This window comes from Cervus canadensis, chromosome 2 (genome assembly GCF_019320065.1).
Source record: "Cervus canadensis isolate Bull #8, Minnesota chromosome 2, ASM1932006v1, whole genome shotgun sequence".
Lineage (NCBI taxonomy): Eukaryota > Metazoa > Chordata > Mammalia > Artiodactyla > Cervidae > Cervus > Cervus canadensis.
The window spans coordinates 111,420,517-111,446,163 of NC_057387.1; the positions used below are offsets into that span (position 1 = coordinate 111,420,517).

A 25,647-nucleotide genomic window follows, 5' to 3' on the forward strand; every position below is an offset into this window, starting at 1 on the left:
TGAGCGACTTTCCCTTTCCCCTATAAGCCAGCATGACTTTCCCAGGCCTCAGTATGTGGACATTTCTTTCATCAGCACCAACCCTGCACCGTGGCGAAGATGCTTGGCTGACAGGAGAGGGTTCACTACCACACACACACACACACACACACACAAGCACACGCTCCCCCAATGGTCTGCCCAGGAAGCTGCCTCCAGCTGCCCTGGTCTCACGGGGTCCACTCCCCCGAGGGCCTGGTGCCGGGCAGCCCTGCAGGGAGAGGAGGAGAGGCCCCCTCCAGATGGGGGCTGGCCCCAGCAGTGCTTCCAGCAGCACTCCTCAGCAGAGCCGCTCTGACCCCCACTCACCCCGCACTCCCCAGGGATCTGGACGGACTCCATCCCAGGGGCCTCAGCTTGCAGCCAGGGTGTGGGCCGGACCCCTCCTATGACCCTCACCCTCCGTAGACACACCCCTCACCAGCACCTGTCCCCCCGACCTCCACTCCAGACTCCCAGGGAGCCCACCCACCCCCCACAAAACCTTTATCACCAGGAATGGGCAGCCATGGGAGGAAGGAGAAGCACGCCTGACCCTCTGAGGGTCCAGAGCTGCTCTGGAACTTTCCTTAAAGTCTGGTGGAGGCTGGGGAAGGGCCACGGGGCCCCTGCACACATCCCAGGAGAGCAGCCGGGAGGGGTCCCCCCAGCATGGGCTCCTCGAGATGATGCTCAGGGGCGTGTAAATGACCTTTGCTATGTTGTTCAGTCGCTCAGTTGTGTCTGACTCTGTGAGCCCATGAACCACAGCACGCCAGGCCTCCCTGTTCGTCACCAACTCCCGAAGTTTACTCAGACTCCCGTCCATCGAGTTGGTGATGCCATCCAACCATCTCATCCTCTGTCATCCCCTTCTCCCGCCTTCAATCTTTCCCAGCATCAGAGTCTTTTCCAGTGGGTCAGCTCTTTGCATCAGGAGGTCAAAGGATTGGAGCTTCAGCTTCAGCATCAGTCCTTCCAATGAATATTCAGGGTTGATTTCCTTTAGGATGGATTGGTTGGTCTCCTATCATTATTCAGAATATGAGGCCCAAGTGAAATGGAAAACAATGTGTAGTTATTTAAAATAGTGTAAGTGTACAGATTTTTTCACAACTTGAGGATATGATGGTTAAATGGAAATAATAAGATTCAAAAATGCATGAATCTGATGAACCTACCCAGAATACAGATGAAAAGCCTATGAAAAGGAAGTGCATCAAATGGGATAAATGATTGACTTCTCTGATACATGGGTGTTCTTTTATTCCTATTTTTCTGTATGTGCTAAATTCTATCCAAGTGTATGTAAATTGCTTTTATAATAAAAATAAGCCTCTTCATTATTTATTTCATAATAGAAATACAAGTGTTTGTTTTATAATCATAGCTTCCCAGGTGGTGCTAGTGGTAAAGAACCCTCCTGCCAATGCAGGAGACGTAAGAGACACGGGTTCAATCCCTCGGTCAAGAAGATTCCCCTAGAGAAGGGCACAGAAACTGCCTCCAGTATTCTTGCCTACAGAATCTCACGGACAGAGAAGTCTGGCGGGCTACGGTCCAGGATCGCAAAGAGTCAGACACAACTGAAGCAGCTTAGCATATGTTATTTATTTTATAAGAAATGTACACACTTGTTTTATAATCATAATGTGTGTGTGTGTGTGTGTGTGTGTGTGTGCGCATTGCTCAGTCGTGTCTGATTCTTTGCGATCCTATGGACCATAGCCCATCAGGCTCCTCTGCCCTTGGGATTTTCCAGGCAAGAATACTGGAGTGGGTTGCCATTCCCTTCACCAGATAATCATAATAAACTTCTTTAAAGTGTAATTATGACGACTCTGGAAAGAGCTGGAATAAACATAGTTTTTCAGTGGTAGAAACAGGACAGAAGTGGTCTGTATGTAATAAATGCAGCTGTAAAAGGCCTGTGGGTGACGGACCGGCCAGGGAAGGATTATCAGGGTGTGGTTCAGCTGTGACGGCCTCCTCGGGTGACCCTGCACGGGAGCAGGGAGGTGGCTGGAGGGTCAGCTCTGTGTCAGCCGTCTTGCGGCTCGGAGCACCCAGGCCGGCGGTGCCTGGCTCTGCAGTCTGCCCAAAGCGTGCAGAAGGAAAGCTAATGTGTTTTAAAACCACTCAGCCCAAATGAAATTATATAACCCAGGAAAGGACACATCACATCGGTGATGAGAGTTAAAAAAAAAATTAGAAGAAAAAAGAAAATGACTCTTCCGATGTGGCCCAGTGAGGGAAGCGGGCGGAGAGGGAGGGAGGGGGTCGGGTCAGCTGCTTCCTCCCGGGCGCATAAAAGGGGCGAGCACACCCCACCTGGGTCCCAGCTCCCGTCCACGGCGCTCGCCAGCCACTGGGAACCTTGGTGAGTCGCTCGCGGGGCGCTGGAGAGGGCGGGGGTCCCTGACGCTCCACGCTCAGCCCCTGCCACCCTTCCCTCCCCATCGGGGCAGGGCTCAGTCCTGGCAGCCAGGACCAGCTCTGGTGGGGACCCCACCCCATTTGTGCATCCAGGGGCCACCCTGCCTGTTCTGGCCCCCTGTCCACTCGGCTATCGTGGTAGAAATGAAAGGTGGAGCCGTCCAGGCAACTCCGCTGGGGACACAGACCAGGAGTCCCACCAGCCAGGAGACAGCAAGCCCCCAGCTCTCAGGAGGCAGGACCTTGAGGGTCAGGAGACAGGCTCCACCAGGGTTCTCCTAAGACGCCCTGCACCCAGCGGGGGTCCCAGCCAGGGGGAGAGCAGACAGCCCCACCCATCTGGGAGCATCTCTTTATCACTGCACTTTCATGACGACACCTCCATTTCCTCTAAGTTGGAGTCCCCCTGCCAACGGGTCTCTAAAAAAGGAAGGGGTGGACATTTTAAATCTCTCAGTTGGAGAGCACGTTCCTTGGGGCTAGGGCTTCCCGGGTGGCTCAGACGGTAAAGAATCTACCTGCAATGCGGGAGACACAGGTTCGATCCCTGGGTAGGGAAGATCCCCCAGAGGGGGAAATGGCTACCTACCCTAACCTAACCCTAAGAATACCCTCCAGTATTCTTGCCTGGAGAATCCCAGGGACAGAGGAGCCTGGTGGGATACAGTCCATGGTGTTATAGAGTCGGACATGACTGAGGGACTAACGCTTTCACTTTCCGCTGGGCCCAGGGACAGGCTGGAAAGCCAAGGTCAGCAGAGGGGTCTTCCCCAAAACAGACAAGCTCTCTGGCATCTTGGGCTGGTTCCTTAAGTGCCAGGGGAGGGGGGAGTGGGGGAAGGAGCCAGCCCTAAGAGGTGCGGGCACCTGCGGAAGGAGTTGCCAGGTTTGCCGGGTGGACGCTGTTTTGGGCTGAGCCCAGCAGGGTGAGAAGTGGATTTCTGGGTGCCTCTGTCGCCCACAGCTCTCCCCCACCTGTACAGGGCTGTCCTGCTGCGTGAGGGCAAGTCCCCTCGGGCTGCTGGTTGATCTTGGAGACTCAGCGGCATGGACCTGGGGTCGCGGGGGTGGTGAGCGTCCCTGGTAGGGACGGGGGGGTGACGACCCTTCCACAGTGCGCGGCTGTCAGCTGACGTTCTCCAACGGGCAGGGAGCAGGGTGGAACCGGGCTGAGGGAGGGAAAGAGCCCTGCACCGGGGGCCCCGGCCCTGAGCGCGGTCAGGCTTGGCGCCCCCAGGCCCCCGCCCAGAGCACGGTCGGGCTCAGCGCCCCCCGGCCCCAGCCCCTGGGTCACGTCTGAGGTTGGGCCACAGCCCCTCCACCTGGCAGCCACCCGGCTCCTCCTGGCAGGGACCCACCAACCTGCTCGCCTCTGCCGTCCCCCCCAACCCCGCCGAGGCCAAGCGTGCACACCCACCATGAGCAGAGGCCTCCCACACTCCTGGCTCCCTGACACAGATGGACAGACAGACAGACTGAGGCACGACCAACACAGCCCAGCTCTCTGCACCCACAGCTCATGTTCCCCCCGGATTCCTTCTGATGACAGAGGCTCCTGGTAAACACGACGGAGCCCAGGAGAGGCCAACACACGCGGTCCCCTCATCGAACGCTCACTGTACAGAGCAGAGCCTGGGTCCCCGGGGGAGCGAGGGACTGTGCGCAGAGCCAGGCGCGCCTGCTGTTCCGGGCTCACTGCCACCCCAGCAGAGCAGAGACGTGCACACTGGAGCCCGGCTGGGCGTGCACACGCGTGTAACCCCATGCACACCTGCCATACACCTGTGCACACCCATGTCCGTGTACATGCATGTGTGCACGCACTCACACACATCCACTCTGACACACACAGTGTGTGAGGCGTTATCCGTGCCGCCCCACTTTGTGCTCACGCGCGCTCACCTTTGCCCTCAGGCTGTACCCTCCCAAGTGGGGCCTCTGTGAGGAGCTAGTGGGATGAAGGCGGCGGGCACCTGGCTCCTCTGCCTGCTGCTGCTGGGCCTGGCCCTGCGGGGGGCTGCCAGCCGAGCCCACCAGCACTCCATGGAGATCCGAAGTGAGTATCCCAACCCGCCCCCGCCCCCAGGGGTCAGAGGGGGGCCTGGCCACTTCCTGAGCTGGGGCGTCCTTGCTAAGCGTCCCAGAGCTGGGGGCTTGGCCTCCTGTTTCCCAGACCCCTCCCCCAGCTGGCCCCGACACCTGCTCCCAAGGGTCCCGGCCCAGCACACGAGGGAAGGTCGCTCCTCACCACAGGGGTGACCTGGGGCTGAGTGCACCTTGCCCATGAGAACGGGGTTGAGGGGACAGGAAGGGGAGGGGAGTGTGTCCTGGTGTGAGTCAAATCCTATTTCGCGAAGCCATTCCAGCACCAGAAATGGGCACTCCAGGCAGCCCTCCTGTGCGGGCGGGTGGTCCCGGCACGGCCTGGGCGACGGGCAGCCGTGAGCCGAGCACACACCCAGCCCAGCCACCAGGGCTGCACGCACCAGGGCACAGGCCTCCACACGCTGTTCTCGCTCTTTCCAGCCCCCGACATCAACCCTGCCTGGTACGCGGGCCGCGGGATCCGGCCTGTGGGCCGCTTTGGCCGGCGGAGAGCTGCCCCGGGGGACAGAGCCAGGCCTGGCCCCCGGCGCGTGCCGGCCTGCTTCCCCCTGGAAGGCAGCGCTGAGCCCTCCCGAGCCCTCCTGGGGCGGCTGATGGCCCAGCTCGTCCAGGAGTAACGGCAGGAGCCTGTCCCCGACCCCTCCTCCACCACCGGCGACCCTCCCTCCAGTCCTAATAAAAGCAGCTGGCTTGTTCACATGTGTCTGTGTGGTGACAGAGCGGGCGGTCCTTTCCCTCGCGGGATGTTAGCCTAGAAGGACCCTCAGAGCCCAGCAGCCCAGAGGCTCCGGGACTCGCCTAAGGGCACCCGGCACTGAGCAGGGGGCTAGGACGGCCATGGTCACGTGCAGCCCATACCGCTCCCCTCCACAAGCCGCCCTGAACGGTTGCTCAGGCTGCTCACTGCACGAGGCTGCTGTGCAAAGGACCCCAGGGAGGGCATCACAGCCCCTCGGCCTCACCTGTCCCCTCTCTGCCGCAGCTCTTTTTGCCTCCCTGTTGGTACTCATGGAAGAAAAAGAAACAGGGGGTGCTTGTTCCCAGTACTCCTAGGTCCAAGTATTTCAACCCCACCTTGCGTCCCTTTTGAATCGCACGGGGATGTCCCGTGTCCTGTCTCAGGCCGAGCTCGCTTTGGTGTCGGGGGCACACGCCCACTGACTGGACAACTGAGCTCCGTCCCCACCTTCTGGGAGCCCCGGTTCCCACATGAACCTGGGTCTGGGAACACGCACCTCAGTCCTGAGCTTGGGCAGCACAGCCCCTGCATACCTGCCGACAGGTGTGGATGCTCCATGAGCATAAACCCCCTTCCCCGAGGTGTGCCCGCCCCTCCAGCGCTGGAGCCAGGAGCAGATGGGCAGTTGCTTCTGAACCCAGAGCTCGGGCCCATCAGGCCCCTGCCTGCACCCTGCCTGCAGGGTCCCAGGAACCCCCCCGGGGCCTTGGGACTCCTGTGCACACTCAGCAGGGGCCGGGACACAAAGCCAGCCTGCAGGACTCCGGCCTGGCCACCCTGCCCGATGAGGAAGGCGGGCGTCCATGCTCACTGGCCAGTTGGAGGAGGCTGAACCGGCCCACACCGCCCGGATGGGGCTGGGTCAGGGCTGCCCCCTCCCCAGCCACAGGGAGGCTGGAGGGAGGGCAGGGGCCAGTCTCCTCCCAAGGAGAGCTCCTGCCTGGTCAGCACCGCCCCAGGCTGCGTGTGCACGAAGGAACAGGAGTGCGGCCAGTCCCCTCCCAGGGCAGACAGGTGCTGGGCCTGGGCTGGAAGCACGGAGAACCCAGGAAAGCAGATCAGCCCAAAGTGACCACATGGCCCCCTCCCACCTGTGGGGACACACCCCAAAGAGCGGAGAACCACTGTTCAAACACACACTTGTATAGGAAAGTTCCCAGCAGCACAACAGCCGAAAAAGGTAGAAATAACCCCAACTCCCATCAACAGATGAATGGATATCAAAACGTGGTCTATGCATACGTACCACGGCTTATTACTCAGCCATGGAAAGGAGTGATGCTCTTCCTAATGCTACCACGTGGAGGAACCGTGAAAACAGGATGCAACAGGACAGCAGCCAGGCACCAAAGGTCCCCTCGTGTGTGATTCCATTTGTAAGAAAGGTCCAGGGAGGCAAGTCCACAGACGGAAAGTGGTTTGGTGGCTGCCAGGGGCTGGGGACGGCTCCACGGACACAGGGCTTCCTTGGGGGTTGAAAGTGTCTGGGAACTTGGCCAAGGTGGTAACCGTGCTAAACGCCACTCAGCTGTGCACTTTAAATAGAAGAGCTCACAGCCCCGGGTGCTGCAGATGTGGAAACATCAGTGTGGCAAAGGGCTCCGGATTCCAGCCACGCAGCACCTGGTACCCAGTCAGGGCAGCCCCTGGAACTCATCTTCTGAGCCCAGAGAATTGGGGAGATGGGAGATTTTATGTATTCTCCAAACTCCTACTATGGAAGTTTTAAACATACAAGAAAGCTCAAAAATATTCTGATGGTACCTAATACCCTCCACTTAATTTTTTTTTTTTTTTTTGGCTGCAAGTCATGTGGTATCTTAATTCCCTGACCAGGAATCAAACTGGCTCATTGGAAGCACAGAATCTTAACCACTGGACCACCAGAAAAGTCCCTACCCTCCACTTATAATAGCTGGAGTCTGAGAAAATGTAACAAGCCCTTAGAAGTGAAAGTGAAAGTCTCTCAGTGTGTCTGACTCTTTGCAACCCCATACATACAGTTCATGGAATTCTCCAGGCCAGAATACTGGAGTGGGTAGCCTATCCCTTCTCCAGCGGATCTTCCCGACCCAGGAATCAAACCAGGGTCTCTGGCATTGCAGGTGGATTCTTTACCAACTGAGTTATCAGGGAAGCCCACAGTCCTTAGAAAAGAACATGTAAAAAGGAGGAAGTGGGTCAAGAGTAATATTCTGATGAGGGGATCAAAATGATCCAATGTTTGGATCATGGTGGGCGATTCCAGCCGCCTGAGAATCACATAGAGAGTGAGTCTGTAAAGACGATTGTTTCAAAGGCTTGTCTGTGAAGGGAAAGGAGAGGGAGATAAAAGTGAAGGAAAGGGATGAGGACAGGGCTTGGTTCCGCTTGTTTTAAGATGCAAGGGCAAGGAATCCAGATCAGAAAAGAAGTAAAACCCGCACTGTCTGCAGACGACATGACACTATACAAAGAAAACCCTAACGGTTCCACCAGAAAATTACTAAAGTTAATCAATAAAAATACTAATAGCTTCCACGATTATCACTGCATTTACTTTCTCTCCCGCACTCTCCCCTGCTCTCTCTACCCCTTGGAAGTGAGTTGTAGATATCACATTTCCCCTAGACATTTCTGCATCTTTCTCCTCAAACGAAGGACAATCTCCACCATAACCACAAAATTATCATCATGCCTCAAAAAATTTTTTAAGAATTCCATAATATCATAGAGTTTTTCATCCATACTCAAAACTCCCCAAATAAGGCAAGGAACTCTTAGCTGCCCCCCCCTTTTTTTGACTCCAGTGTAGATTCAGGGTCACGGTTAGTTATTTCCCGCTAGTCCCCCGTCGTCTGATTTTGTCACGACAGAGACTCTTACAAGAGCCCAGGCGTGTTACCTGGTAGGCTGATCCACAGGCAGCATGTGGCGCCTGCTCCCCCAAGTGCTCTGACCGCCTCTTTCCGTCCTGCCCTGTATTTCCTGTCATCTGAGCAGTTGGGTCCAAGGGCAGGGTGGGACTCGGCCATTGCTGAAGCATGAACGCTCTGTGTCTGACTTACGGCATGGTATCTGACGGTGGGCTCCGGGCCCCACTCCGACAGGACCCGAGCCTGACCCTTTGCAGACTGTAAGACCCTCTCAGTTTCCCGTCTGCTCATAAACGATCTTCAGAAGTCCTGGGACCCGGTGACAGCAGCCTGTCTCCTAAACAGCTCCCAGCCAGGGACTCGGGCCCCCGGGGTACCCTTGCTGAGACCAGCTGTCCTTCGTGGGCTGCACAAGGCTGAGTCTCTGATTCTTTCCTCCTGAGTGGATTCTTCTAAAGGAGGTATTTCTCCTTTTTTCCCCTTCCTCCTTTTTTTTTTCTTTTCATTCAACATCTTACAAATGGTAAGATGATTTCAAGTTATTCTAAATTTGGCCTCTGAAAAGGGACTATTTTAAAAGGAGAAGAATGGATTCCTGAGTCAGCCCCTCCAGGCACAGGGGGCTCTTCCAGGGGAGACGGAGGAGGAGCTGGAAACGGAGCGGGCGAGGAAAGGTCAGGACCACAGGCAGGAAGCAGGGTTGCTCCCGGAGGCTGCTTCTCAGCTCTGCTGTCCCTCCTGCCTAACCACGAGCACACACACCTGCATGCACACACACACGCGCACGCACATACACACACACACACACATACACACACACCCCCTGGCTTGTGAGAAGGGCTGGAGTGGCTTCCCCAGCTGCAGACAGGACAGAGCTCACAGACCGGCCTCCCCCAGGACCGTTTACCCCGGAGAATCTGTGCCCGGAACACCCGCAACCCCATGGACTCATCTCCCTCCAGGTTCTACACCCACCACAACCTCACGGTCCAGGGCGGGCTGAGCTCAGGTGTGTGAAGCAGACACAGAGAAGCTCCAGAAACACCTGTGCCTGGGTGTGGCGGAGGCTGTTTCTAGAAAAAACCTGCCTTTTCTTTACAATGCTGGGGAAAACGGCTTCAGTCCTCTCCTGGGACACATTTGCTGAGTGCTTGGCATATGCCAGAATCGTACCAGGCACTGGGAGCCCCATGCAAAGACAGACGGACAGAACCCCTGCCCTCACCACAGAGCTCCCCGTGTCTGAATATCAGGTCACTGGACGGGTCTAGACCTTCCAGGGCCCATGCCATCCTGCAGACAGATCTAACACGGAGCTGGTGGGCTCAGGGATACTGCCTACAGAGGCTTCCAGGTGATCCCAGGGCTGAGCCCCACCTGCCCCGTGGGGGAGGAGGAGAGGGAAAGGGGCAATCACACCCGGCAATGGGGACCCCAGGCTCCAGGGTCACCATTCACCCCATCCCATTCTGATGGGAGGCAGGGAGGCTTGAAGGAGGGAGGTGGCAATGAGTCAAAGAATATGCTTTAATAATAAATTCTAGCCTGAGAAGATAGGAGGAAAGCAATCACATATATGGGCATCCTACAACTAGCATGATTTCCCCACTTCCTATTTCATCATGGATGGGTTACTCCTCTGAAAGACATCTATTGTTCAGCAAAGCAACTCTCTAGACCTGGAGCAGTGGGGTTTGCTTCGGCGAGGCTGGAGTGCCATCTAGTGGCCGAGCCAACCTCAGCCTCCCGCCACCTCCAAAGTGGTCTCGTCCTTTGGTGGGGAGTCCCAGCCCAGCCGGCTTCCCTGGTGGCTGGGTCAGTAAAGAGTCTGCCTGCAACGCAGGAGACTCGGGTTCAATCCCTGGATCGGAGGATCCCCTGGAGAAGGAAATGGCAACCCCCTCCAGTGTTCTTGCCTGGGAAATCCCATGGACAGAGGAGCCTGGTGGGCTACAGTCCATGGGGTCTCCAGAGTCCGACACGAGGGAGCAACTAAACCACCCAGCCCTGCTACCCTGAGTGAGGAGACAGCACAAGGACACAGTCTGACCCCGCAAGGGCTCACATCTCACACGCTCCATCTGCAAGGGAACGGTCGTATAAAAACCTTCACTGCAGTCAGAAAGCGCAGGGTCCGCAGCAGTAAGCTGCCAGGTTCCACCGGGAAATTGTCCAGGAAAGAAACACGCATTTGGGGGACGTCCAGGGGCTCGGCATCAACAGGGAAGGCCGCTTTACATTTGTCCTGTTGATCCTTACAGTTGACAAAGTGAAGCCACTTTTTTTTTGGGGGGGGGGGGGATGACAGTGACGTCTTGTTTAAAATTTCACGCCTGCTTATCACAGTCTCAGAGGGGAAAGCAGCGTCACCACCTCCCCAGCAAGTAGCCGCCTTTGAACCACCTTCACGTGGCCGCTGGCTCATCTTCCAGAAGGGCCGTGGGGGGCCTCTCCAAAGGGAGGAGCCAGGCGAGCCCGTGACGTGTCTCCGCCAGAAAGATGCCCTGTGCCCACCTCAGCCGCAGCCCCCCCTCGGGGGACGTGCGTCACAACCCCCACCTTCAAACTCATCAGAGACCACATGCGAGAAAGGGGTTTACTTTCAGGAGAAAAACTCACTGGAGCAGAACAAGGTATCCCTCCGCTCGAAATCCGAGTCCTCAAGCCCATGGGCCCAAGCTTCTTGTCCTCATATTCACCCGGAGAAGCGGACAGTGGGGCCCCCACCCCGCCCCCAGCTGCCCCCCTCAGGGACCCTCACAGAGGTCCGGTGACGACGTGGCCCGCTCCAGTGGTGCTTGCTGACCCCTCTCTCCTGTCCCAGGAGCAGGTGAAACCCCCCAGCCTAACTCCGGGCAGCCTCCTGCCCAGAACCAAGTGCCCGCCGGCTGATTTCCCCTCTGACCATCTCCTTCTGCGGTGCCTGGTGGCCAAGCAGCTGAGGGGGTCACCTCCAGGCAGGGTCAGGCGTGCCCACCCCCAGGACATCCGGCATTTAGGTGGGATCTGGCACCTGGGGAAGTGGACCCCACGCCCTCTGGAGGCCCCCGGACACGCAACCATCTCCCGAACGATTCCCGGGAGTTTGGGAGGCAATTATTCTAAGGAATGCCGGCTTCCTGTGCCTCGAGGACTCAGGCACGCGCCGGGCTCGACGGTGGACCGGGGTCAGCACCGCCGTCACCACGGAGCTGGCCGTGGCTCGCTCGGAGGACCGCTGGGGCGCGGGCTGGGAGTACCCGCTCCTCGCGGCTGCCCCCGGAGCGGCCGCTTCTAGTGGGCACAGCATCGGCCCCGCAGCGAGGGCCGCTCGCTCAGGGTCAGTGGAGCGTCTCTCCGCCGCCTCTGGCCCTCCTTGCTCTCTTCTCTCCGCGAAAGCTCCCGGGCTGCGGACGACAGGAGGGGGAAGCCCGGTTGGGAGGGAAGCCCCCCAGCCCAGCGCAGACCCTGCCCCCTGGAGACCCGCCCTGCCTCATGCTCTCCGGGAACCAGGAAACAGGCGCCCTTGACTCCTGTCCCCCTTCCAGGTCCCTGGCAGCATTCGCCTGGGCCCCGGGAGGCCAGAGAAGACCCGTGTGAAGAAGGAGCCCCCCCCCCACCCCCGGCTCCGGGGCTGGTCACTCACCGACGGCGCTGAAGACCTCCGTCACCTGGTAGTTCAGTTTGGCTGAGGTTTCCATGAACAGCAGCCCCTTGCTCTCTGCAAACTCCTTCCCTTCCTGGAGGAAGTGACCGTGGAAAGTCCACATTAATCATCAGAAATGTCCCAGGAAGACCCAGAAAGGCCACAGGACAGTTGCACCAGTGGAGAACCTCATTCCTCCCGCCCTGTTACTGGGGCTCCTGGGGAAGGCGGCCAGGACTGGGCAGTGGGGCCAGGAGGGGGTGTGGCGCTCACTGGAGGGGAGCCTGGCGCCCCCAGGGGGGTCTGCAGGGAGGCTCCCCTCCCTCCATGGAATCTGGGGTGGGGGCTCCGAAAGCAAGTGAGAACAGAGGAGACGTGGAAGGGGCATGAGGCCAGCCTGGTGGGAGCCCCCTGGGCCCTTCTCTGCTCCCCCTCCTTGCTGTGTCAGAGGGGTCAGGCCTGCGTGGAGTGATGGTGTGTGGAGCAAGGGAGGCTGGGAAACTCCAGGGGCTGCCTGTGTGGCCAAGAAGGGGAGAAGTGTTCACGGGAAGACAGCATGAAGGAGGACCTGGGGGGCTCCCCGGGCAGGACCCTCACCTCCGGACCCTCCCAGAAGAAGCCTGGGCCCCAGATGGTCCTGCCTGAGGCTGAGCGGGCCCCAGGGGCTGGGCCAGCCAGGCCTGCAGCATCGCACCCAGCAGTGTCCACCCCTCCTCACCTGGCCCACAGAGCTACACTCCCCCCGCCCCAAGCTTCTCAGCCCCTTCCCAGACACAGAGATGGTCATTATCATTTGTGTTTTAAAGGACAACGTGACCTGGTACAAATGAAGATTTGTGACTTCAGGTGGCTCATATTTGGTCATATCTGCATGCGTGCCCAAGTCGCTCAGTCATGTCCAAATCTTTGCAATCTCATCAACTGTGGCCTGCCAGGCTCCTCTGTCTGTGTGACTTCTCAGACAAGAATACTGGAGTGGGTTGCCATTTCCTCCTCCAGGGGATCTTCCCAACAGGGATCAAACCCTCTTTTCCTGCGTCACCTGCATTGTCAGGGGGATTCTTCACCACTGTGCCACCTGGGAAGCCCCTGGTCATCTGAATGAAACCCAAATATCTGCCTTTCCCCCACTAGCTTGAGGGTTCCAGGTGGGTCACTTTGAGGGTTTTTTCTTGGTCCAGTGGGCCTCTAGCCCCTAAACTGCAGGTCCCCAGCCTTCCGTCTGCCAGTTTGTCCTTGAGGTCCCCCAGGATGGGGTTCATGGTTATCTCACTGTCCATGGAATGAGAACATCCAGTGCATAGATCTTGGCTCCTAAATTCATTCCCCCACACAAGGAACCAGAGCTCCTCGGGGAAATGGTGGATTTCAGGGCTGGGGCCGGGAAAGGGCAAGATGAACCAGGAACAACTTGGCCAGCCAGGAAGGAAGACCTCAAAGAATAACGGGGCAGGAGGGACCAGGCCCACTGGGGTGGGGAACTTCTCAGTGGCCAGATCCAGGAGCAGAGCTCCCTGAACCAGGGAAGGGATCATAGTGGGAAAAGAGATACAATCTGAACTAAGAGCATTGTGTGGCTGTTCCTTTCCTGATTGGCTCGTCATTCTGTGCTTAAGGGCTTCCCTGAGAGCTCAGCTGGTAAAGAATCCGCCTGCAATGCAGGGCACCCCAGTTTATCCACTGGAAAAGGGATAGGCTACCCACTCCAGCATTCTTGGCTTTCCTTGTGGTTCAGCGTTAAGAATCCACCTGCAATGCGGGAGACCTGGGTTCGATTCCTGGATTGGGAAGATCCCCTGGAGAAGGGAAAGACTGCCCACTCCAGTGTTCTGGCCTGGAGAATTCCACTGACTGTATAGTCCCTGGGGTTGCAAAGAGTTGGACACAACTGAGAGACTCACTCTCACTTTCTGTGCTTATCTAAGTAAGCCATTCATACCTGGGAAAGCTGGGAGAAGGGCAGACAGGAACTATCTGTACTATTTCTGCAACAAGTTTTGTAATGCTGAAATTATTTTAAGATGAAAAGCCCCCAAGTTACTGTGAAAGCTTCACCACCTGCTGGTCAGCCTGGCCTCTGCCCGGCCGAGGCACCTGCAGCTCAGGGGTCTGTGTACTCTGTCCCCCCAATCCCTACCCCAAGGCCCAGCCTAGTGGGAGCTCGGAGTGAGGAAGAGGCCAGGGTGGGGTCTGGGGTCCCAGGGTCAACAGCCCAGGCCCCAGGGTGCCGTGCAGTCTAAGCCATGGGGCCCCCCATCCACAGGCAGGCCGAGCCCAGGGCAGGGGTCCCGGGGGAGCAGGGAGGAGGCCCCGTCCACCCCAGAGCTGGACCCCTGGCCTCCCTGAGGGTCTCCCAACCCAGGTCCCATCTCCCCCACAGCCTGACCTGGCCTCTGCACACTCTTCCTAAGTCACCCATCAGATCCCCACCCCCGAGCCCACCACCACCGCGGGGGTCTCTGCCACTGAGCCCCAGGGCAGCATGGGGCTTCTCCGGCAGCCCCCTGCCTCCAGCCTCCCTCCCCTCCCTACCCCCTGCCACCCAGCACCCTCTTCCCTCATCTGCCCCTCCACCCAGAGCCTCTCCTGAACCCAACCCCACACCTCCCATCCACACACAGACACCACCTCACCTCCTACACGCACACACCTGCACACACAGAGACACACACACACACCTGTGCACACACAGACATATACACCTGTTCATACAGACACACACCTGTACACACACACACCTGTGTACATGGAGACACACACACCTGTTCACACAGACACACACACCTGTGCACACACACACACACCTGTGTACACAGAGACACACACCTGTTCACACACACACACCTGTGCACACACAGACACACACACCTATACACACAGACACCACCTTACCTCCTATACACACACACTCTCCCATACATACACAGATAGCTCCTATACACACACAGAGACACACGCCTGTACACACAGACACCACCTGTACCTCCCGTACACACACACGCAGACCCGTGCTCCCTGCTCCAGGCTCCCAGCACTTCTCAGGCACCTTCCTGAGCGTATTTTCTGCTCTTGGCCATTTTACAGAAGAACTACAGCTTCTGGGTCCTCTGTTCCTTGCTCATTTCCTAGCAAATAAATTTGGATTTGCCCCTTCTTGAACCTGGAGGCGGAAAGGGCAACCCACTCCAGGATTCTTGCCTGGAGAATCCCATGGACAGAGGAGCCTGGCGGGCTACAGTCTAGGGGGTCTCAAAGAGTCAGACACAACTGAGCAACTTAGCACGTACTTCTTGAACAGTTTGTTGAACACAAAGTTGAAGACCAGAAACCCACATTACTCAAAGGGGGAGAGGGCGGGGAGGGCCGTGGCTTCCTCATTCCTAGTGCTGCCTGCCCCTGCTGGCCCTCGGTGCCCAGGGTGGGTGTGGGGTCTATGGTGATGCTCAGGGCTCTCCCTGCAGCTGGGAGCCACCATCTCTGGGTCTGACCTTCCCAAGAGAGACCCGAAACCTCCGCCCAGAAAGGAAACTGAATTGGGAATTGTGTATGCACTCGTGGCTGTGTGAGTAGATGGTCAGGTGTGTTTGGGGTCCCTCCCATCTCCCCTCCTGAGACATAAGGACAGTCTCCAGGCCCACCTCCAAGGTCACCTCCCGCTCCTCTTCCAGGTCTGTCTTGTTGCCGACCAGCATCACCACAACTTCTCCAGAGTGGAACTCCTCCTCCAAGTCCTTCAGCCACTGCTGTGCTTTGCAGAAGGAATCCTGAAAAAGAAAACAGGACCGTCAGGCAGACCTGGTGTTCCTCCTCAGCCGTCCCAGAAAAGACAAGGCAGGTGTCGGTGGCCACCCTGTTAAAATGTAGTCTAACCGACCCACCCAAGGAATCATGAGCGATGGATGCTGATGCTCCAGAAAGAGGACCACAGAAGGGCACAAACCCAACTGCGCAGCAGGAAGAGGGGTGGTCAGCAAGGGCTTCCTGGAGGAGGTGGCCAACTCTCCCTGAAGGGTTCTCCACTGTTGTCACGATTTTAATATAAAGGACCAGCACAGGCCAGTCACATGATGCCTCCAGAAGGGAGCTTCCTCATGCCTGGGAGGGCGGGGACACGCCCAGGGGAGCCTCACCTTCCTGGTGACGTCATACACCAAAAGCGCAGCGTTGGCACCCCTGAAGTAGAGGCGGCAGACGCTGTGGTACTTCTCCTGACCAGCCGTATCCCAGATCTCAAACTTCAGAGACGAGGCCCCCAAGTCCACCACCTTGGTGAAGAACGCACCTGAAACCCAAGCCCAGAGTGAGCTTTGCCTGCAGAACGAGGTCTTTATCCACAGCTCAGCTCACCAGTGGGAGACAGCTCCCTGGCACCCTCTGTGGGCAAGGCTCAGCAAACACCTCTTCTGGAAGGTGACAGTTTCCAGAAGAAGCAGAGTTACAAGGAACTTGCTTGTAGATTACACAGAGCTTTGTGTAGGAAGATAGACTCCAGGGTCCTACTCAAATCCCCTGGACTATGTGTGGCATGGAACAGTCTCTGGCAACCAGGGGTCCGCACATCCCCATCAGTGTCCAGCAATGCAACTGACAGTCACCCAGCTCCTCCCCCAAATCCTTCCTGGCCTCCTGCTAACCTCCCAGCCTCATCCACACCTCTGCCTCCCGACCTCCCATCTCCACTGACATCCCTGCTTAGAATCCTTGCTCTTCCCCACCTCCCAGCAAGCCCACTGGGGTCTTTGAGTGTCAGCCCTCGGGCCCCCTGCCTCAGGGGGCAGTCCATGATAGACTATCCTGTTCTCTGCACACACTCACTGCAAGCAGACGTCTGTGTTCTCACCTGTCACCCCTGGGGGCAGTGAGCACCTGGGCTTTTATGCATCCGTGTCTCTGCTTAATGATCACACACAATGAAAGAGCTACCCCAAACCTTCCATTTGACATCCTGGGCAATCTACCTTTCATGTGAAGATTGCTTTTCCCCTTCACAGAGCTTTTCCAAGTGATGTGACTTTAAGCGAGCTAATTAGTAACACCAAGACGTTTTGTCCCCAGAATGTAAATTGGTGCAGCCACTATGGAAAACAGTGTGAAGGTTCCTCAAAAAAGCAAAAATAGAGCTACCATATGGTCCAGCAATCCCACTCCTGGGCATGTATCCAGAAAAGAAAAGAGCTCTAATTAGAAAAGATATGTGCATCCCAATGTTCATAGTGGCATTATTTACAATAGTCAGGGCCTGGAAGCAACCTAGATGTCCATCAACAGATAAATAGATAAAGATGATGTGGTACATATATACAATGGAATATTACTCAGCCATAAAAAAGAATGGAATAATATCATCTGCAGCAACATGGATGGACCTAGAGATTATCATACTAAGTGAAGTAAGTCAGAAAGAGAAAGACCAATGCCACATGACATCACTTAATGCAGAATCTAAACTATGACACAGATGAACTCATCTATGAAACAGAAAGACACACGGAACAGACTTGTGGGTGCCGGGGGAGGGGATGGGAAAGGATGGATCTGGAGTCTGGAATTAGCAGATACAAGCCCTTACGTACAGGACGGAGAAACAACAAGGTCCCACTGCAGGTGCAGGGAACTATGTTCAGTGTGGCGTGATAAACCATAATGGAAAAGAAACGAACAAGAATGTATCCATGTGCACAACTGAATCACTTCTCTGTACAGAAGTTAAGACAACATTGCAAATTGACCATACTTCAATAAAATAAATGTTATTTTTAAAAAGATGTTCTGGCCCTGTAGCATATGGGGTGTGTCACATACAGAACTAAACCAGAGACTGCGGGGGAGCTGGTGGGGTGCTCCAGGTGAAGCTGCTGCCCTGCCCAGACCCGGGCTGGGTCGGGGGCTTGTTGGGAGATTCTGGCAGATGTGGCCGCATGCTTGAAATGAAAATTTTCACTCCAAGGGCAGTGTGTGAGTGTCCTGGGGTTGCCAGAACAAATGACCACAAGATGCGTGGCTTAAAATGGCAGAAATGTATTATTTCAGTTGTGGGGGTCAGGGGTCCAAAATCAAGGTGTCACCAGGGCTGGTTCCTTCCAGAAGTTCTGGGAGGGACTCTGCTCCACGCCCCCTCCCGACTCCTGGTAGGGGCAGCAGTGATGGGTGATCCTGGCTTGTAGGTGCTCCCCCCTCTGCCGCTGTCTTCACAGGGCTGTCCCCTCTGCATCTCTGTGCTCTCCTGTTCCAGGGACACTGGTCATGGGATTCAGGGTGCACCCGAAATCCAGGAATAGCCTTAACTAGTTATGTCTGCAAACACCCTCTTCCCCAGTAAAGCCATAGGTACTGGGGATTAGGACATGGATGTATCATTGCAGACACAATTCAATCCACTACAGATGGAGGGTAAGAGACACGTCTGGGCTGAGATTCTAGCACAGAAAGTGGAAGATCACCTTTCTCTCTCACGGGAATCTAGTTTGGGGCAGCTCCTAAATGGAAGCCGCTGACGGGGCCTCTGCCTGCATGGCCTGTATTCTGCTCATCCACAAGCCTGGAGTCATATACACTTGTTAGGTGCTATGGACTGAATGACTGTGTTCTCCCAAAGTCAGTGGGTTGAAGCCCTAACCCTCAGCGTGATGGTATTTGGAGATGGAGCCTTCGCGAGGTGATTAGGCTTAGACGAGGTCCTGAGGGTGGTGGTCTAGGTGCTCAGTCATGTCCGACTCTAGCAACCCCATGGACTGTGCAGCCTGCCAGACTCCTCTGTCTGTGGGATTCTCCAGGCAAGAATACTGGAGTGGGTTGCCATTTCCTTCTCCAAGGGATCTTCCCAACCCAGGGATTGAACCTGGGTCTCCTGCATTGCAGGCAGACTCTTTATAATGACTGAGCTACAAGGAAAGTCTGCCTGAGGGTGGGGCCCCCAAAACAGGGTTAGTGCCCTTGTAAGAATGCACCCCCTTCATGTTCTGTCTCTCTGTTTTTCTGTGTGTGTGTCTCTCTCTCTCTGTCTCTCCCTCTCTGTGTCTCTTTGTCTCTCTCCCTGTCTGTCTCTCTTTCTCTATCCCTTGCAAACACAAGAAGAGGCCATGCAGACACACAGCCAGTTACCAGGATGGCAGCTACCCATAAGCGAAGAAAAGAGGGCTCAGAGAGAAACCTACTCTGCCAGCTGGAGTGGGTTGCCATTTCCTTCTCCAGGGGCCCTCTCCAACCCAGGGATCTTCCCGCATTGCAGGCAGATGCTTTACCCTCTGAGCCACCAGGGAAACCTGAGCAGGACGAAATTCCACTAGGACTGTTGACGTCATGAGGGTGAGGGCTGCGCGCGGGCCTTGTAAGGAGGCCTATCCGCTGCAAGAACTTTGTTGATTTCCTTAAACCTTCGAAAGCCCAGCTTCCCCCTTTGCCACGAGTCAACACTGTCCTCTTCCCAGCGTGTTGTCAAACCCGTGAGAAAAGAGAGGAGGCGCCTGTCTGGCACCTGACGTCCCTTCCCCCGCCTCCCTCTCCCCTCTCCCGGCTCCTCGGCTCCTTGGCGGGAGCAGCAGCCTTTTGCCCACATGCTTCGCCTGATTGTGTCAGGTCACATCACACTTCTGAGTTCCATTTTGGTCTCATCCTAAAAACCCTCACTGCCGGGTGACAGGTGGGCATAAAACTCACGTTTGTTTCCTCTGTTTAGCTGTCTAAGCTTCTGACATTTTCCTTTTCTACTCTGAAATTGACAACTCATAGTTGAGTGTAAATCAATGTATTTAATAAAATCCTAACAAATTTCCAGGGGGGGTAGGGTTTTCAGTTGGAGCAATGATGTGGTACAAGAGGCTGCCGGCTGTTTACAGACCACAGCGCCTCGTCTCCAGGGAGAGAGAGAGAGACATGGGCCCCTACGCAGCCCTCTGGGCTGGTAACTGATGCCAACTTCTACCCCCTGCCCTGCAGACTCTCTGGCTCCAGAAAAGACCCCACATGTATTACCTTCCTTGTTCAGAAAACTGCTGACCAAATTTTCTACCTGTTCACAGGTAAAGACTAAGAGTGATTAAGAGGTAAACTCCCAAGATATGCAAACAGACTTGGAGATTTTGCCTAAAATGATATTGGTTACAAGCCGGGGCCTGCGGGCAGGATCAGACCAAGAACCAGGAACCATTCACGTATCTGGGACATGCAGGGGGAGAAGACACACTGGTGCGTTTTCATCAGATGATAATCTGAACTGGGGCCGCCTGGCACGCTGCTCTTCATGGTGATGCAAAGCAGGGCTCCGACCTCCTCTGGCTCCACCTCAGGTTCAATAAGGGGGCCCCAGTGGCAGGGACACCAGGGGATGCTTCTGGCCCCTCCCCAGCCCCTGGGAGCAGGCGTGCCTTCCACTTGCTGAGCTGAACAGACCCCCTGTGGACACTGCATGACTGAAGAACTCACTGGGGTTTTTCCTTCAGCTTGCATATTTTGGCCCCCAATACAAAGGAGTCTCAGCTAAACGTTAACACAAGGAAAGGTTTTGCTTTTTGACCTTTTAATTTAATTAAACAGCTGCTCCGGCTCACTCAAGCCCCCTCTGAAGCCTTCCCTTTTCTTGTAAAAGTCATGAACTGCCTCCGGGTTGCAAGGAACACGACGTGGGTGACTCCTCGGGGCGCCTGGGCTCCAGCAAAGCTTCCTTCAGCAGGGAGGGGGCGGGGGAGAAACCCAGCACCCTTGGCCACTCCCCTGCTTCACACAAGGCCCAGCTGGTCCAAGCTGGTTCCACCGGCAAATCCGCACACAAGCGCTAGATGTCACCACCCCTCCAGAGACGTCACTGAAACGTGTGGGTAAAGAACCCATCTGCCAGGGCAGGAGATATTAAAGAGACATGGGTTTAATCCCTGGGTCGGGAAGATCCCCTGGAGGAGGAGATGGCAACCCACTCCAGTATTCTCGCCTGGAGAATCTCTGGGACAGAGGAGCCTGGTGGGCTACAGTCCATGGGGTCGCAAAGAGTCGGACACAACTGAAGCAACTTAACACACGCGCGCGCGCGCACACACACACACACACACACACACCCCTCAGCCAGAGGGTTGTTGGCCACTGAGAATACCCAGGTGTGGGCGGGGCTCTGTTCCCAAGTAACCTTATTCACAAAAACAGGCAGAGCCCTGTGAGTTCACAGGTCAGATCTCAACCCTCCGGCTGGGCTGGGATACGGAGGGCTGTGTGCCTAGGTGTGAACCTGGATCCGGATTCAGGGGACGGAGACAGCAAGGACCAGCCTGGAAGGCTTGTCCAGATCCAGGTTCACACCCAGGCACACGACCCCCCATATCCCAGCTCGGCAGGGCCCCTTCTGTGGTCTCTGCTCTGGACTAAAACCCACCTGGAGGCCAGACTTAGCACTTCGTTGTATATTTTCTTTTAAGGCCCAGTCCAGTATCACAGGTGAAGGAGAAGAGGTTGCCATGTGCACCCTCGGCAGGCCTGAATCCACAGTCCTGTCCCCACGGCTCCATCCCATGGCCAGCCCCTCATTCTGCTCTGCCTGTCCCACCACCAACTCCAGGGCCCTGGCCCTGGCCAGTCCCTTTGGCCCTGTATGCCTCAGGGATGCAGGAACCACCCTGAGAAGACTGAGGGCCCCCAAAGACTGTGCATTGAATTTTGTGTTAAGTTTCTATGTCGGTGTGCCTGCTTGGCATTTAGAAAATCCTCCACGCCTATTAGGGGCCGGGGGCAGAGGCCACACCCAGCAGGTACTTACTAAGTGAGAGAGGGAGTGAATGAATGAGTGAATAGATGAGTGAATAAATGAATGGATGCAGAGAAATGGAAGGCTCATCCATCAGTATTAGTATCAGTTCAGTGGCTCAGTCATGTCCGATTCTTTGTGACCCCATGGACTGCAGCACGCCAGGCCTCCCTGTCCATCACCAACTGCCAGAGTTTACCCAAACTCATGTCCATTGAGTCGGTGATGCCATCCAACCATCTCATCCTCTGTCGTCCCCTTCTCCTCCTGCCTTCACTCTTTCCCAGCATCAGGGTCTTTTCACATCAGGTAGCCAAAGTCTTGGACTTTCAACTTCAGCATCAGTCCTTCCAATGAATATTCAGGACTGATTTCCTTTAGGATGGACTGGTTGGATCTCCTTGCAGTCCAAGGGACTCTCCATAACAGAGTCCAAATTTCAAACCAAAGCTTCATTCCAAATTAGGTGTCTTTCCCACACGTTGGGCTGCCTCCCAAGCGAATTGACACAAACTACATGTTTGGTTTCCCTATTTCAGATGGGAAGTGGGAGGGGGTTTCACCCCTAGACAGGGTGTGCAGGAGGCTGATTGCCCACAGACAAAGTCCTTCCCCTCTGAAGGCTGTGACTCGTTAGCCTCTTTAAGCAGCATAGAGAGAGGGGCCTCCCTCCCTGACAACCCTTCCAACAGTACCCATCCCCCCCCCTCCAATCCAAGCCAGGAGGGTAAACTGAGTCCGGGCAGAAAAGGAATAGCTTTAGTGGGAGGGCAACCAGCCAGAGTGAGAGGCTGGCTTGTCTAGGGGGCCGGGTGGCAGAGCGTGGGGACAGATGCTTCATCTGGGCTCCCCCTCCACCAACAAAATCTCTCACATACCCAACCCTTCAGGGCCAGACTCAGCCCTGGAATCTTCACTCCCTCCCCGCAGACTCCAGCTGAGCTGAAGCCTGGTTGAGTTCTGGATTCCGTGTGCATGCCTGCCGGCCCACAGAGGACCTTGTGCCCCTGGCACGCACCAGGCACTTCCTGAGGCTCCAGGAGGGCATGAGAAATTCCCAGGTGGCTGGTTCCCATGTGCCCCACACCCAGGTCAGCAGCTCTGGCTTCCCCACTAGGAGACTGAGGAAGGGGTGCCCTGTCCCATCACTTACATCCCACAGTGGGCAGGATACTCTTGAAGTCATTCTTCACATACCGGAGAGCCAAGCTGGACTTGCCCACAGAGCCACTGCCCAGGAGAACCAACTTGAAGATGCAGGGCTGGCCCGGGGCGGCCCCAGGACGAAGGACCCCATTCACCTGCGCCATGCCCTGCAGAGAGACAGTGATGCAAGGAGGTTGAATGTCTGATGCCAAATGATCTCAGCAAGCTCACCCCCGGGACACTGACCAAACATGGACAGCCCTGAACAGAATGGATTTCTAAGTCAGAGGCACCTGGCTTGCCAGTCCTGGGCCACTATGCACCCCATCTTGCCATCTGGAAATCGGAGTGACCGATAGCTATGACACAGGTCTGTTGTGATGTGCTGGGAAAGCATGTCCCCAGTGCCCTGCAGGCCAATGTATACGAACATCTTCAGACCCTGCAAAGTAGCCTTTGTATGCCAGTCATCGTACCGACTCACTTTCCTCCTTCTATCACCTCTCACTTTTGCAAAATCCGTAGCTATTCCAAAAATGTTCTGAAAAGCCCAAGAGATACAGCACTCTCTCAGTTGTGGTTCACGGATTAAAACTGGTTGGTAAATAGTTTCCAGAAAACCTGTTTACAAAAATGTTTAGTGTTTCAAGGATCTCAAAACATTTTAGTATTTCACACTGTATTGAAAGCCTTAAAACGTACAGTCATAACAAGCACCCTCCTCCAACAACACAAGAGAAGACTCTGCACATGGACATCACCAGATGGTCAACATCGAAATCAGATGGATTATATTCTTTGCAGCCAAAGATGGAGAAGCTCTACACAGTCAGCAAAAACAAGACTGGGAGCTGACTGTGACTCAGATCATGAGCTCCTTATTGCCAAATTCAGACTTAAATTGAAGGAAGTGGGGAAAACCATTAGAGCATTCAGATATGACCTAAATCAAATCCCTTACGATTATACAGTGGAAGTAACAAATCGATTCAAGGGATCAGATCTGATAGACAGAGTGCCTGAAGAACTATGGATTGAAGTTTGTGACATTGTACAGGAAGCAGGGATCAAGACCATACCCAAGAAAAAGAAATGCAAAAAGACAAAATGATTGTCTGAGGAGGTCTTACAAATAGCTGAGAAAAGAAGAGAAGTATAAGGCAAAGGAGTAAAGGAAAGATATACCCATTTGAATGCAGAGTTCCAAAGAATAGCAAGGAGAGATAAGAAAGCCTTCCTCAGTGATCAATGCAAAGAAATAGAGGAAAACAATTGAAAGGGAAAGATTAGAGATCTCTTCAAGAAAATTAGAGATACCAGGGGAACATTTCATGCAAAGATGGGCACAATAAAGGACAGGAATGGTATGGACCTAACAGAAGCAGAAGGTATTAAGAAGAGGTGGCAAGAATACACAGAAGAACTATGCAAAAAAGATCTTCATGACACAGATAACCACAATGGTGTGATCACTCACCTAGAGCCAGACATCCTGGAATGTGAAGTCAAGTGGGCCTTAGGAAGCATCACTACGAACAAAGCTAGTGGAGGTGATGGAATTCCAGTTGAGCTATTTCAAATCCTGAAAGATGATGCTGTGAAAGTGCTGCACTCACTATGCCAGCAAATTTGGAAAGCTCAGCAGTGGCCACAGGACTGGAAAAGGTCAGTTTTCATTCCAATCCCAAAGAAGGGCAATGCCAAAGAATGCTCAAACTACCCCACAGTTGCACTCATCTCACACACTAGCAATGTAATGCTCAAAATTTTCCAAGTCAGGCTTAAACAGCATGTGAACTGTGAACTTCCAGATGTTCAAGCTGGATTTAGAAAAGGCAGAGGAACCAGAGATCAAATTGCCATCATCTGTTGGATGATAGAAAAAGCAAGAGAGTTCCAGAAAAAAAATCTACTTCTGCTTTATTGATTATGCCTAAGCCTTTGACTGTGTAGATCACAACAAACTGGAAAATTCTGAAAGAGATGGGAATACCAGACCACCTTACCTGCCTCCTGAGAAATCTGTATGCAGGTCAAGAAGCAACAGTTAGAACTGGACATGGAACAATAGACTGGTTCCAAATTGGGAAAGGAGTACATCAAGGCTGTATATTGTCACCCTGCTTATTTAACTCATATGCAGAGTACATCATGAGAAGTGCCAGGCTGGATGAAGCACAAGCTGGAATCAAGATTGCCGGGAAAAATATCAATAATCTCAGATATGCAGATGACACCACCCTTATGGGAAAAAGTGAAGAAAAACTAAAGCGCCTCTTGATAAAAGTGAAAGAGGAGGCTAAATAACACGCTTCTGAATAACCAACAAATCATAGAAGAAATCAAAAAAGAAATCAAAATATGCATAGAAATGAATGAAAATGAAAACACAACAACCCAAAACCTATGGGACACTGTAAAAGCAGTGCTAAGGGGAAGGTTTATAGCATTACAGGCTTACCTCAGAGAAAAAGCAAAAAGTCAAATAAAGAACCTAACTCTACACCTAAAGCAATTAGAGAAGGAAGAAATTAAGAACCCCAGGGTTAGTAGAAGGAAAGAAATCTTAAAAATTAGGGCAGAAATAAATGCAAAAGAAACTAAAGAGACCATAGCAAAAATCAACAAAGCTAAAAGCTGGTTTTTTTGAAAAAATAAACAAAATTGACAAACCATTAGCAAGACTCATTAAGAAACAAAGAGAGAAGAACCAAATTAACAAAATTAGAAATGAAAATGGAGAGATCACAACAGACAGCACTGAAATACAAAGGATCATAAGAGACTACTACCAGCAGCTCTATGCCAATAAAATGGACAACTTGGATGAAATGGACAAATTCTTAGAAAAGTATAACTTTCCAAAAATGAACCAGGAAGAAATAGAAGATCTTAACAGACCCATCACAAGCAAGGAAATCAAAACTGTAATCAAAAATCTTCCAGCAAACAAAAGCCCAGGACCAGATGGCTTTCAACAGCTGAATTCTACCAA

General features: G+C 54.4%; 2 protein-coding genes across 4 annotated transcripts in view; one reads left to right on the plus strand and one right to left on the minus strand.

Annotated features, from left to right (window-relative positions):
* The first annotated feature begins 4,410 nt into the window (after nucleotides 1–4,410).
* Nucleotides 4,411–5,177, plus strand: PRLH (prolactin releasing hormone). Its single transcript, XM_043462082.1, has 2 exons — nucleotides 4,411–4,510; nucleotides 4,981–5,177. Exons 1-2 carry the CDS (start codon nucleotides 4,411–4,413, stop codon nucleotides 5,175–5,177), a joined length of 297 nt encoding a protein of 98 aa, XP_043318017.1.
* A 5,559-nt stretch (nucleotides 5,178–10,736) lies between these two features.
* Nucleotides 10,737–25,647, minus strand: part of RAB17 (RAB17, member RAS oncogene family) — a 39,426-nt gene continuing 24,515 nt past the window's right edge. For all 3 annotated transcript variants that reach the window (XM_043462080.1, XM_043462081.1, XM_043462079.1), the window contains exons 2-6: nucleotides 22,660–22,819; nucleotides 15,910–16,061; nucleotides 15,418–15,543; nucleotides 11,780–11,873; nucleotides 10,737–11,540 (exon numbers count right to left, since the gene is read on the minus strand). In XM_043462080.1, coding sequence (XP_043318015.1) covers nucleotides 11,428–11,540; nucleotides 11,780–11,873; nucleotides 15,418–15,543; nucleotides 15,910–16,061; nucleotides 22,660–22,819 — 645 coding nt within the window. In that variant the 3' untranslated portion in view covers nucleotides 10,737–11,427. The remainder of the gene's footprint in view (nucleotides 11,541–11,779; nucleotides 11,874–15,417; nucleotides 15,544–15,909; nucleotides 16,062–22,659; nucleotides 22,820–25,647) is intronic.